At 49.3% G+C, this 12,843-nt stretch overlaps 5 protein-coding genes across 5 annotated transcripts; 1 reads left to right on the top strand and 4 right to left on the bottom strand.

Annotated features, from left to right (window-relative positions):
* Window positions 1-1,087: 1,087 nt before the first annotated feature.
* On the bottom strand, window positions 1,088-1,592 carry BDV27DRAFT_168408 (uncharacterized protein; the record flags this gene model as incomplete). Its single annotated transcript, XM_032074759.1, has 2 exons — window positions 1,088-1,396; window positions 1,449-1,592. 2 exons carry the CDS (start codon window positions 1,590-1,592, stop codon window positions 1,088-1,090), a joined length of 453 nt encoding a protein of 150 aa, XP_031922698.1.
* A 760-nt stretch (window positions 1,593-2,352) lies between these two features.
* Window positions 2,353-3,589, bottom strand: BDV27DRAFT_168407 (FAD-dependent oxidoreductase; the record flags this gene model as incomplete). Its single annotated transcript, XM_032074758.1, has 5 exons — window positions 2,353-2,948; window positions 2,992-3,094; window positions 3,160-3,271; window positions 3,328-3,461; window positions 3,503-3,589. The coding sequence occupies 5 exons, from the start codon at window positions 3,587-3,589 to the stop codon at window positions 2,353-2,355; spliced, it is 1,032 nt and encodes a 343-aa protein (XP_031922697.1).
* Window positions 3,590-5,405: 1,816 nt separating this feature from the next.
* Window positions 5,406-7,869, bottom strand: hrdA (E3 ubiquitin-protein ligase HRD1; the record flags this gene model as incomplete). The annotated part of the gene is made up of 3 exons (XM_032071041.1): window positions 5,406-7,598; window positions 7,679-7,783; window positions 7,846-7,869. 3 exons carry the CDS (start codon window positions 7,867-7,869, stop codon window positions 5,406-5,408), a joined length of 2,322 nt encoding a protein of 773 aa, XP_031922696.1.
* Window positions 7,870-8,434: 565 nt separating this feature from the next.
* Window positions 8,435-10,405, top strand: BDV27DRAFT_52212 (putative MFS transporter). Its single transcript, XM_032076842.1, has 2 exons — window positions 8,435-8,801; window positions 8,864-10,405. The coding sequence occupies exons 1-2, from the start codon at window positions 8,550-8,552 to the stop codon at window positions 10,259-10,261; spliced, it is 1,650 nt and encodes a 549-aa protein (XP_031922695.1). The 5' UTR covers window positions 8,435-8,549; the 3' UTR covers window positions 10,262-10,405.
* BDV27DRAFT_52208 (COP9 signalosome complex subunit 1) lies at window positions 10,406-12,481 on the bottom strand. The gene is made up of 4 exons (XM_032076841.1): window positions 12,071-12,481; window positions 11,950-11,994; window positions 11,614-11,894; window positions 10,406-11,554 (listed from the first exon to the last, which is right to left on the bottom strand). Exons 1-4 carry the CDS (start codon window positions 12,207-12,209, stop codon window positions 10,550-10,552), a joined length of 1,470 nt encoding a protein of 489 aa, XP_031922694.1. The 5' UTR covers window positions 12,210-12,481; the 3' UTR covers window positions 10,406-10,549.
* Between the last annotated feature and the right edge of the window lie 362 nt (window positions 12,482-12,843).

The raw sequence follows: 12,843 nt of genomic DNA, 5'->3' as shown, positions 1-12,843 counted from the left end.
TGCATAGACTGCAAGGCTTTAGAACCAGCTCCTAATCCCTTGCCTTTAAGGCCATTTCGCTTGCATTTGGAGCGAGATATATATACATTTTGCCCCGGACACGTCATGAATACGCTAGGACGAGAATTTACCTGAATGGCCTTTGGTCTCCTGGATAATGTCTATTGCGTAGATACAGAGTGTGGGTGCATAATTCTAAACTTAGACCGTTTTCACGCCCACATTCTGGACCAAAGCTTTCATCTCTGCTTGTAACGCTGGCTCTAGCATGGCAAAAGGCTTTCGGGGACGAGGCCGTGGACACCGGCCGTGATGCGTCGTTCGACGAGCACTTGGAGACGATCTTTGTCGATGACCGTCTGGTCATCCGTGCCGGGCGTGGATTAAGGCCACCACCAATTATTCCATGAAGGTCTACCATTGTGCTGATGTTGATGATTCTGGAAATACGGTGTGTATAGCCTGCGAGCAGGACGGACAATGGAAAGGGAGTTAAAATGCGGATGGCCGGAGGACAGGAAAGTTCTCGTAATGCTAACAGTAAAGATTTTATATCCGATCTATCCGTGATCACTAACTCTACGCTCGCGATGTTTTGAATGACTGTCGAATTTGCTGGGCCACATATCGTCGTCCCCAAGGTTCATACCTAAAAATGGCAAGCAGTTCCGTGGGGTTTCCTCCCGCCCGACCCCAAATTTGCCCATTCAAGGAAATCGGGGCAAGACTGGGGTAAGGCTGGGGTAAAACTGGGGTAAGAAGATCCAGTAGTATCGAGCTAGGAAGCATTCACACAACGACTACAAAGAGTTTCCAGACTGTTAGGAAAAAGAGGAAGAGTATTCGATGAGCCACCACCTCCGAAAACACGCTATCTTAGCTACTCGTGAGTGTGGCTGGCTGGGTCTATGTATACTTATGTTGGGGTTTACGCATCACTTTAATGATATTTATTACGCAAGATACCTCCCCCACTAATTGCCTTGAATTGCAATAAGGTACAAGAACGCAGTTCTTGTGGCGCGACTATGTTTTGGATGATGGAAATGTGTGGGCCCGAGTACGAGTAACTCATCTTATATTTGTATCAGGTTAGAGCCACAGGAAGGTTCCTGTAGGATCTTGAACACTCACACAAGGTATATGCCGCACCGGATAGCTCAAATCCCACTCGCCCAAAGAGCATTTTACCCACGTCGTCAATTCCATAAACACTAGGATGGCGTAACTTGAAGACGCCGACCATCCAGTTCGACCAACTCGTCATTCTGGCAATTGTAAGAAGAATGATAATCCCAGGCACAATTCCGAGGATGTCGAAAACCTTAGGCATCGAAAGAACACTGAGACCAATTTGGGCTTTGATCATCAGAGCTGTTGTCCCCATCCAGCTCACCTAGACCACGTCAGTCGAGTCTGGTTTCGAGGCACATCACAAGAAAGCTTACATCACGATAGTTGGTATCTCCTTCACGAATCTCGCCGAAGACAGCATCATCTTGAATGTTTTCGCTAACGAATCCTTCGCCAGTCTGTGACTGCGTATGTTTGATATCTTCAGGGCCAGGTTCCGAGGTTATCTGTTTCTTCATGATAGGCAACGGAAGACACGAGGAACTTAGAATAATGTGACCTTCACAACTAGTAGTCCAGCATCTGCACGGAGCACATGCATTATTTAGACCTGGAGCCCCCCCCATATACCGCTAGCTAGTATGTGGAGTCGGCCAACAGTCAGATATGAGCATGGGGGAGGGGGAAGCACACAAAGCAGGCAACTTCTTCCGGGGGTAGAGGACTATCACTTGCAAAAGCCGGTTCTTATCATCGCCACTGAGCATGGCGCTTAGGGTTTATGTCTCGGTTACCCCAACTACTTCGACGGACCCCCGTACTCAAGTCTTCCGTGGGCTTCAGATCCACTATTGATTCACCCTTCGCTTCTAATTGCTTGTCAATAAAGGGCGGATAACACAAATATACCTATCAGGGGCCCTAGCTGAATGACGATTCCAACCTACTGAGAGGCCTCGTGGGAAAGCGCTTCCATGCGCCACGCCAGCTTTCACCGGCTGGAATTCTTACTAGACATTCTACTATTATCTAGTGAAACTCTTCGCGGGATACTGCGCCCTTGGGCATAGATCCATGTGTATGCCACGCGCGACTTCTCATTCTCCCGCTTGGCCACAATGGATTGGCGCTATCGCTGATATGGCCTTAGAAGATTGATAGCTAGACCACAAACTCTTTTAATATATGTACATAAATACGTAATTCCCTCGTACCGAGCTGAGGAGCCGCTGATTCTCTATACTTCCGATATTGCAGCCTTGTGTGGACAAAAGTACATTAGAGGCGGCTCCTTGGAGCCCTGTCTTTGTCCACAATCGAGTCAATCAGCTCTCGGACCTTTAAAGCCACACCGTAACTGAATATATAGCCAAGGCCAGCAAACCCGTAGGCATGCACTACGTCATCCTCAGCCTCGAGGCGATATCCTCCTTTTCTTCCCGGCCGGAAGGCGACAATATCCTTCTGAACATCCTTGTCCAGCTCGACCGAGCTAAGACCCCCGTCAGTAAGGATATTGATGCGCTTTAGGATGTCCGCGCGTAGGGCCTTGTCCACATTGCGATCCAAGCTACCGGGCTGGCTGACACCGCCGATGATGGCCCCGTTGGTGAACATCCGCGGAATGACATAGGTGTAGTGGGAACCTTGGTGCATCTTCAACTCGTTAAAGTCCGTCTTGACAAACATTGTTTGTCCACGAATGGCCTCTACATTCTTATCGCCTGCGAGAATATACGCTCCTAGCCCCGATGCGTGCACGATATATTCTGCTCCGGTGATCTTCTTTGCCTCCTGGATGGATCTCAGTGTCTTCCGAATAAATGTGATTCCACGTGCTTTAAGCTGCGCTTGGATCCATGGGAGTAAGAATGCTGGATTGATTGTCATCGACGTATATGTAAATCCAAGCTTTACGCCCTTTCTCCTTCGGAATTACACGATAGTGTGGGACCACTGTCTTGTACCAGATGCTCGAATCATCCTCCCGATCATCGTAGTGTTCCGTTGCCTTGATAACCTGAACGTAACACGGGTGGGATAAGTCAAGAGATCACATGAATGTCTGCGCCTTGGGCAACATACTTGAACGCCACTAGTTGGATCCCTATGCGCTAAGGCCCAGAAGTATTTAAAATTCTCGGTCTGGAGGCTGTGGCCGCCAACGTCTGGATGAGGAAAGATTGATACGCCCGCCCTCGATTTCCTGTCAATATGGGTTGCGATACAGACTAGGCAAGGCAATATACTCACCAGGGACTTGCCCAGTCCTGGGATTCATCACCCGGTAGATCGCGTGCAACGATAGCCACTCTGTAGCCGGCATCGGTGAGCGTCAAAGCAGAGAGAAGGCCGATGATACCAGAGCCAATGATGCCCACATGCGCCTTGATCGACAGCGGTGCCTGCACAATATATGCCTACGTACCCGGAAAATCCGGCCATCCGTGGCATTAACAATATCATCATCAGTGAACCTCTTGTCGACCAGGGTGGGGTGAAGTCTGTGAAGCATACGGTCGTTGTCACTCCCGGAAGATTGGATCGAAGTCCATGCGGCACTGGAAGTTCGTCCCGCCTTGCAGTTCTCTATGCGAGAGGACAAATACAAATCGGAGAGAAGGTTACCTTCCGCAGTGTCATCGAAACCGAGTTCATTGGCACAATACGGGGGACAGAGAAAGTGGGCAACATTGACGCAGTATTGCCAAACATTCAAGGCAGAGCATGGATAACAGGCGAGCGTAAAGTATTGCTAGACCCCTGATGACCCTTTTCAGGCCGGCTTCGTGATCTAAACTTGTAAAACATTCCTTTGCAAGGCGAACAAGCTGATCAACCTCTCCGTATGTCTACGCGTCATATTAATTGAAGCCATTATTTTTTTTAAAAAATATATATATATATATATATATCCAAGTAAACAAACCGTGAAAACAAAAGGAATAGAACAACATAAGAACAGTAATATGATCACACCTACTACCTAGAACCTCCCATCCCATTCCATCCCTGATTTCCCCTTCAATCTACCTAGCCATGGAAAAAAAAAAAAAAAAAAAACCGAGCATTTCTATAGAAAACTAAAACATTCTGACAATGAGGACATCGAGGGGTTTTATGACCTAGAATACCGCAGCCAGAGCACTTTTGTAGAACACATACACTAGTTTTCTAGTGCAGGCGCTCCATCTAGAGTAGCATAACCTAGCTTCCGAGGATTGGCATCATCATTCTGGCTTTTTCTGTGATCTCTAATAGAAATTGGAGAAGTGTACGTGATGAACATTGAAAAGAAAAAATATAGAAGCTAAAGGAGGGCAGGATATTTATACCCACGAGGACCTATATCTATAATACAGAGTATGATATATATCGAAAAAATGTTACTACTTTGGGACACGAACTACCGCACTGGAATGGAATAGGCATCTCAGGGCTGTCTATTGTTTACAGCTCAGAGCGAAAGTACGTAATTAGGCCTAAGCAGTAAACCACCCTCGCGCACGATATCGGGAGAGGCTGATGTAAACCCTTCGACCATTTGCTCCCACAAGTTTGCGCCACACGCTTCCTGCAATTGGGCCCCACGATACATGGGTGGGGTATTCTGCATTACCAGCTGGGCTGTTGGCCACATGGCGTAAGGATTCAGTGTACCTGTCACTCTGGACTGTTGTGAATGCCATAGAGCAGGACCAGTGTCTTCAGAACAGATCATGCCAGCGCTTGGTGCCAATGGTATCTCTCTGAGATGCTGCTGATAGCGTATTTCGCGTGTGCTGTTCGCTAACCACGATAACATGCTCTGGATCAATCACTGAGCAAAAAGCGGCCATGGGCTAGTCCTGTTCTCGAAAAGGGCATTTCCCCAGAAAATCATTTCGGCAGTATAAAATATCTATTTCTGCATCGACAGAACCTATGCAATCTGTTTTAAGACCTGCATGGAAATGTAAAACAATGAACGGAAGGGGAATCGGGCGAGGTTGATTGCTACCACTACTATGTACATACATGCATGTAAAGAGATCCGTCCACCCGTCAGAGAAAATAAATATTCTCCACGATCTCGATCAGATGGCTTTGCTAAATGGATTCCAACATTACAAAAAGGGGGAAATCACCAGGCATGAGTCCCATCGCATAGAAATTCGAATTCACAGACAACCCGGGTATGATCTTTCTGCCTCGCTAAGAACGCCGTTGAACGCTTGTGTCCCAAATCTGATAAGATAAATGCATCGGGCAAATGGATAGTGGGGAGTGAAGTACTTATGAAGGATATCAAAACAGAAGAAAACCAAAAAGCTCTAGAGGGGAATGCCATGTCATGTCTCATCATCCCCGACGTCTTCCACTGTTGCCACCCGCGCTTTGCCCTTCGACGGTGATGACGATGAGCCATCCTCTACCACACCGTCCTCGTTATGATTGACAGCCTCACCATGTTCAACGGTTAGTGAACTGGGTTTCTCAGTTTGTCCCTCAGTTGTTACTTCTGTCCATTGCTCGGACGCTGGTTCGGTATCGTCTGTCGCCGTGGTTGGAGACAGTGCTGAACCCCAACCCGGCAGGGCACGAGAGCCCGAATTCACCTGGCTAGGACCCTGTTCATTCTGACTTTCATTCAAACCATTTTCCGCCAACGCGGGCGCCTGGGACTCGGAACTGTCAGGCGTCTGTGCAGGTGGAGCTGTCACGGGAACAGTTGGAGTGGGCGTCACGTTTGCTGCTCCACTGGAACCCTGTTCCGCTGAGTGGAGGGGAAGAAGGGACCAGCCCGGAGGAAGGCTAAGTCCCTCGGGTAGTCGTGCATCGCCAGCCGTCATCGCTGGTGCTCTTGGGTCTGAAATAAATTGCCGGCGAGTTGTTGTTATTGTAGACGACGAAGGAATGGTAGGGTTCTCCGATAGATTGTTCGGCAAATCCAGGGGGGTTGCTAGAGGATCCTGGAGACTCCGAAGTCGCTGAAGCTCGGTCTGTAACAAGCGGACCAGATGAAGTTGATCTGCAGTAACCCGGAGATTGTTGATTTCCTGCATAATCTGCTGTTCCAATTGGGAAAGGTGGGTTTGCATATCAGAGACGGCCGTTGGGGCCGGCGAAGGGTGGGCAGTTGGTGGTGGTGGTGGTGGACGCCCGAAGCCAAAACCAAACCCGATTTGTCTCGCGCCAGGATTGCCATTATTTGCTGGCTGTAAGGGAGCATTGCCTTGGTGAATTTGCTGATGAAGATTGTGAAACATGTCTCCTCGGCCCGCGCCGAACCCGATCCGGAAGGGTCCAAATTGGTATACACGAGCCCTGGGTAAGCCATCAGCGGCTGCATTCCCCCCGGGAGGCTGATTCCCAGCAGGGCCACCTGGTAGACCCCCAGCACCCCCGTTGCCTTGCCCATCATTTACCCCCGCCCCTGGCTGGCCACGGTGACGAGGCGGTGCGACAACTGGGCGTCGACAGGTTGGGCAGTTTTGCTGTCTTTCCAGCCAGCTGCGAAGACAGGCGAAATGCAAGATGTGACCACAAGGGAGCTTCTTCGGGCGAAGTCTCTCGGAAACCCGTCCTCTTGTTGGCGCAGCTCCGTCCGCGGGTTGCCACTGTGCCATTTCCTCCCGACAAATAATGCAGACTTCTTCCCGTGCGATTTCCTCCGCAGTCGCATCTGGATACCGCTCGTTCATGTCACGAGTAGCATTGCGGTACCGAAGGAAATCCATGATCCTGCGACCGAAGGAGCGAATCGTCACTACTACGTCGCGCAGGATATGGATCGGTAGCCCGTAGAAGGTGAAGAGGATGGCAAAGAAAGTGAGATACACGGTCAGCTTCAAAAAGTCCGTAAGCAGATCGAGATAGAAAACCCAGCGGCCTTTTTCCTCCCATCCTGGGACATCAAGTTCCATCTCATTGATATCGTTTTCATCAGGTAAATTAGCGGGAGGAGAGAGTTCTCCGGCTTGCGCACTCTGACGAATGGCCTCCTGCCTCTCGGCTCGAATCTCCTGACGGCGCTCCTCCACCCTGGCCTTCAACTGTTGATGATTAATATATATCTCTACCAGAGAAATTGAGTACCTCGCGGCGGTCGAACTCGATAGGATGGTGAGGACGGCGAACTCGAAGCCGAACATGACCATCATGTCAGGGCGTGCTTGCTCAAGAACCGTCCGAACACAGTACTTTAACATGAAAGAATTAAACAGAACTGCGAGGAGCAGGGAAATTGCCAGGCGAGTATGGAACAGGCGAGGGTTGGCTGGGGGTTGCTGTTCCAGGTATTCCACACGGCCTTCGCCAATCCAGCCCCAAACCTTTCCGACGAGTAGACAAATGAACATAACCAAGAACCAGCCGCCCAACTCCCCCCGGAATATGGTCATGGCCAGACAGGTTTCCGTAACCGCGAACCATGCCTTTTCATACAACTGTTCGGTTTCGATGGGTCGCAAGGGGCCGTAGAGGAGACGTTGAAGCCAGAAAAGAAGGAAACCGACCGCTAACAGACACACATTTGTCAGGATCTGCATCTGTTAGAAGATATCCTCTCAAGTGGTCCTTGGGGGGTAGAGATCATTCAAGAGCACATGCAGCGGCGACCTACCATGAGATTGGCACTGCTTTGAGAGAGGTAAACGCAGGCCGAGTAGAAATTCGCCCTCTGATGAAGTGCCTTGAGAAAGACACCCGTGGCTAGGGCCACCGAGACCTGTGGAGTGAGGCAGGGTTAACTTTCCATTGAATGCGAACCAAACCATGCGTGCCACTTACCCCAGTATATGCGGCGAGTCTCATGGCAACCAACAGAGGCGGGCGAGAAGCCCGATGTCCTTGACAGAAAGCCGAAATTAAAAAGCAGTAAGAGTTGTCAGAGGGACATCGACAGCGGCTAAAAAGTACTAACACAATGGGAGGAGAGTAAAGTGAAAAAATTCAGGCCAGGCGATCGCGTGGGCGGGAATTGGAGATGTTCTGGACAGCTATGCTATACTTTGTATAAGCAATGGGGGGATTCAATTCAGTCACCGCCCGCCGGGACCTTACGTCAGCGCGGGTGTTCCGGTTCTTGTCTCCTTTCAGTTTAGTCTGGGAATGGGGTTTATGGATATGGATACGGAGTCACGGGGGTGTATATACTATAACGAGTACAGTAGGCCAACCAGGGCATATGTACATTAGCGTGTCGAACTCGAAATCAGATAAACAAAATAAAGTTCGAGCGATGCAACAAGTTTAAAGTAGAATTCCGAGGCAGACTCGGTTCGATCGGAGCTCACTCCAACGCGCAGTCAGGTGACGTTGGATGTATCTCTGTTTTAAAGTCCACAGCTGACGTTTTCCCTTCATCTGCCAAGAACTTCTTCCCTCCAGATCATATAACCTAAGTGTATACTTATCCATGATTCCCGAGACTTTCGGCGAATCCCTTCAACCCGGAATCAAATCGGAATATGACCTGAATTGATCGGAGAAACATGGCTTCCCAACGAGCTCTATTTACGGCGAGCCGCACGCAGACCTTGACCTACTTGCTAGCCGTCTGCCCGTTTTCAATTGCTTTTCTAGTCTATATCAACTCCTCCATCTCGTTTGTGGTCACAGAATTGATTGGATTGCATGATGGCGAAGGAGATGCCGTCGGAACCCTCGGGTTTGCAGATGAATTACTTGCGCTGGTCGCTTGTCCTCTGTGGGGGGTGCTTTCGGACCGCATAGGTGTCCGCCATGTACGCTTCCGTTCACTCTTGATATAGTTCTGACCTAGAAACCTCATTTTCTTCCCTTATAGGTTTGTGTGGCTGGCTATGGCATTATAGCCGTCGCATTGGTTGTATTTGTCCAATCCAAGAATGTTTACCCGCAACTTCTTCTGGGACGGTTGTTATTTAGTATCGGCGGCTCTGCGGTCTCGACCATGGTGACGGCAGTTCTTCCAACTGTGACCGGGAGCTCCGACGAACAAGAATCTAGCGAGACAGTGAACACGCAAAATGGTTTCAACCATGAAGCATCATCTCAAGCCCAATCAGACGGCGAAGCGAACACGCCTTCCTCTCGATTGGCTGGATTCGTAGGAATGTGCGCTGGCTGCGGCGCCCTTGTATCTCTTGTTATATTCCTTCCACTTCCCGCCAAATTCCAGACACTCGGTTTATCGCCATCAGAAGCCATTCAGTGCAGCTACTACATAGTCGCTGTAGTTGCTCTCCTGGTCAGCATATGGTGTCTATTCGGCCTCCGGGATCTTCCCGGCGAAGAAAGGAAGACATGGAACTCACTCTGGTCGACTCAAGATGAAGATGATTATCCGACATGTACTGTTGGCGGCAAATCACGCCTCCCGTATTTGGACCGATTTGGCGCTGCTATAGTTCTGGGATGCCGCCACAGTGACATCCTCATAGGCTACATCGGAGGGTTTGTAGCACGCGCCTCATCAGTGGGGATCTCGTTGTTTATCCCCCTTTTTGTTAACCACTATTACCGAGTCCTGGGCGCCTGCAATGACGACCGCAGCGAAGGGCCCGGAGATATCAAGCACTCTTGTCCTGATGCGTACAAGTTGGCCTCGATCCTGACAGGCGTTTCCCAGCTCGTGGCCTTGATCGCTGCACCAGCCTTCGGGTACTGGTCTGATAAGTCTCGCCGGTACCACCTGCCGCTCCTCCTTGCTTGCTTGGCCGGTGTGATCGGATACACGGCGTTCCCACTTCTCCCCACACCCAAGTTCAGCGGAGAAGGCGGAAGTCCGAGTGTATTTGCCATAATGAGTTTAATCGGTATCAGTCAAATTGGAGCGATTGTCTGCAGCTTAGCCGTATTAAGCAACGGCATCCTGGGTATCAGTCTAAATGAGGAGATCCCGAGGCAGGCGTTCGACGCTGAGACAGAACCATACGCTGAAGTCAGTGCTTCTCGAGCCAGCGACATGGACAGCGGCGCAGACCGGCAGCCACTACTCGCAAGGCCCAGGAATCAAAGACAGCAGCAGTTGTCCCATTTGAAAGGATCAATAGCCGGCGTGTACTCCTTGTTTGGTGGTGCAGGTATTCTCCTCCTGACTAAGCTGGGTGGTCTCCTCTTCGATGTTTTGTCTTCAGGTACTCCGTTCTACATCATGGCTGGTTTCAATGGTGCATTGCTCCTGGCGGGCATTGTGGGTTGTCTTGTCAAGCGCTCGAGGTAAAGTGCATTCTTTGGAGGTTACTTAGATCTTATATACAGAATGTTCATTTTCCTTTCATGTCATCTTCTCGCATCTGTTTCAGAAATATATCCATGCAAATCACACATGCCCCAAATTGGCGCAAGAGGACAAGAAGGTAAAACGGAATTCAGTTCACCAGTTGCACGGAAGGCATTTTCATCCGGAAAGAACACATGAATCGTAAACTATTTGATTTTCTACCGTGTCTCTAGTCATAATTCAGTTCATAGCTGCCTATTTCCGTAATACCCTCCCTCACTTCTTATTTCATTGGAACATCCCCGTTGGCGGTCGTGAATGCTTCGGCCCGTGCCCCTGCTTGCGCTGCTCATCGCCTAATGGGCGGACTTCCAGTCCTGCACGGATGATATTAGTCCGCAGTAATCTTATATGTGCCTCATCAATATAACTTGATAAACTCTCCAACACGGCTTCCTGCACTTCCGTCCGTTGGTCGGTCTGATTGGATACCAGGACCATCTTTTCCAGGTCGATCCGAGAGTCCAGGGTTCCGTCTTGGATAAGACCGATCAATTCTTGTACAAACGGAGACTTTGAGTGGATAGGTTGAGCCGGCTCGCTGGTAGCTGCGGGAGCGAAGATCTTGGACATAGAGTCGAGGGTAACACGGCTGAAAGGAACCAGATACTGCTGGATGGACTTAGTTCGAATGCGAGTGTAGAGTGTGCTGACATGACGTTGCAAATGGACGTCTAAAAGGTAATCGGTTTGGTAGGATTCCAGGATATCCAGACATGGCCGGAATTTGGAATTGCAGAAGAAAGAGATCGCCCGGCGGATATGAGGTTCCAGCTCGAGGAAATTGCGGAATGAGCCATTGTCTAGCACACGCCGCTGAAGCTCATTGCGATCCATGGATGCAAGCGCGCAAAGTCCACCATAAACGGCAACATCGTTAGACGTGAGCACTTCGTTGTACGAGTCACCTAGAGTCGGGTCTGTGCTCAAGAAACTATTGGCAGCGTCTAGATACGCGCCAGAGTGCAACTGGGACAAACCCATCGCAGCTGACATCTTCGGCTGGTTCTTAGCCTGTTCCTCTTGTTTTGATTGTAGGTTGCGTAGCCTTTGCACATGAGACTGGACACTCAGCCAATCCCCACGCTCGATGGCTACATTTATGATTTTAAACAACATTGAGGCGATATGGCTCGGAGTCGTACAGTAATCTCTCATGCGAGAGTAAGCCTTCGAAGCTGACACCAAGTCACCAATTTGATGGTAGTGCTGTCCGAGGTCTTCATTGCCCATCTGTGATTTCAGGTCAGAACATATGCCGAGGTATTATAGAGCGCTGCCATGAAACTTACTCTTATACTCTCTTTAATAAGGTTGTTCTTATACCCTCTCAGTTCATGCTCTAGCCGATCGGTCTCCGCCTTGACGACCTTCCGTGTACGATCTACCCACTCCTTGTCTGGTGTAGCTTCAGCCTCATATGGGGTAACGTCGGCGAGTGCACGGACTGCGCGTTCGTATCGGGAAACATCTTTGCTTGATTTGGCTTCGATAATCGCAGCCTTCAGTGCTTCGTTGGAGAGATATGTGGAGCACGTGCCTATTAGAAACAGGCGATTGAATTTGGTTCGGCCTGGAAGTAGCACATCAGTTAGCTAAAGATTGACGTAAGAAAGCGAGCGTCATACCAGTATAATTTGCAATGTAAGATTCCAATTCAAACTTAGGTGGATCTGTTTAGCAAATTAACACCTCTTCCACTGCAGGCAAGCACTAATCGGTTTACTAAAGCAGACTAGAAAACCGTACCATCAACCTTCACAAACGGCACCGCAGTAGTCGCAACTCCGTTTATACTCTCTAAGTCGGGGTTCCCTGCACCGTGTAATTGTCCCACATATGGACTTGTCGGATGAGAATCGAAAGCATCGTGTGGCATAGATTCCATCTCGCTGAAGTTTGCATACACCCTACGCCTGCAGAAAATGGACAGTATTAAGCAACTGTTTCACTCCTGAAATTCTCTTGTGCCGAAACGAGAACAGTTGGCGACTGTCGCGATATGCCGCACGTCAATGTGGAGTAACTCTTGGTTACCCAGACAGCGTTAGTGAAGGTCACCGTAGTGAATATGGAGATGATTGATAGCTGAAGTTTCGGGCAGGGAGTGATAGCTATTTCAGAGGTACTAAGTAGAGCCGTGTATGTGACGGATGTGGAGAAAGAGAACAATGATCTATCAGATGGTCATCATCATATCAACAACGCACTTATCTCCGCCTACGTCTTCACCGCCTCCACGACCGCCTTGAATCTCAAATATCTACACGAAACATAACTATCAAACGACATGATTGGTAACTCACCCTGCCCCTACAAGGGCGTTTGAATTGTTATTTGAAGGCATAAATAATCTACACTGGAATAGCCCCCTTCCCTAGTAATTTATTGCGATTGATACTTCATGATAATGAAATACAGGTCTTCATCGCCGCAACTCTGCAAGAGAAGACGAAGACAAATCAAATTCAAGCCCGAGTAGGGTACAGACAGTCAGATTCAAGATCTCTTCTCTTCACCTT

The sequence above is a fragment of the Aspergillus caelatus genome, assembly GCF_009193585.1.
Source record: "Aspergillus caelatus strain CBS 763.97 unplaced genomic scaffold BDV27scaffold_253, whole genome shotgun sequence".
Classification (NCBI taxonomy): Eukaryota; Fungi; Ascomycota; class Eurotiomycetes; order Eurotiales; family Aspergillaceae; genus Aspergillus; species Aspergillus caelatus.
This window is presented reverse-complemented; position numbering and strand designations above follow the sequence as displayed.

What these genes read in the sequence shown, in the direction of transcription:
- BDV27DRAFT_52212 (XM_032076842.1), top strand. Translation starts at nt 8,550, where the DNA reads ATGGCTTCCCAACGAGCTCTATTTACGGCGAGCCGCACGCAGACCTTG. An exon ending in ACCGCATAGGTGTCCGCCAT is followed by an intron (nt 8,802 to 8,863) that starts GTACGCTTCCGT and finishes CTTCCCTTATAG; the next exon opens with GTTTGTGTGGCTGGCTATGG.
- BDV27DRAFT_52208 (XM_032076841.1), bottom strand. Translation starts at nt 12,209, where the DNA reads ATGGAATCTATGCCACACGATGCTTTCGATTCTCATCCGACAAGTCCA. An exon ending in GCCGTTTGTGAAGGTTGATG is followed by an intron (nt 11,995 to 12,070) that starts GTACGGTTTTCT and finishes TTTGCTAAACAG; the next exon opens with ATCCACCTAAGTTTGAATTG. An exon ending in TTATTAAAGAGAGTATAAGA is followed by an intron (nt 11,555 to 11,613) that starts GTAAGTTTCATG and finishes CTGAAATCACAG; the next exon opens with ATGGGCAATGAAGACCTCGG.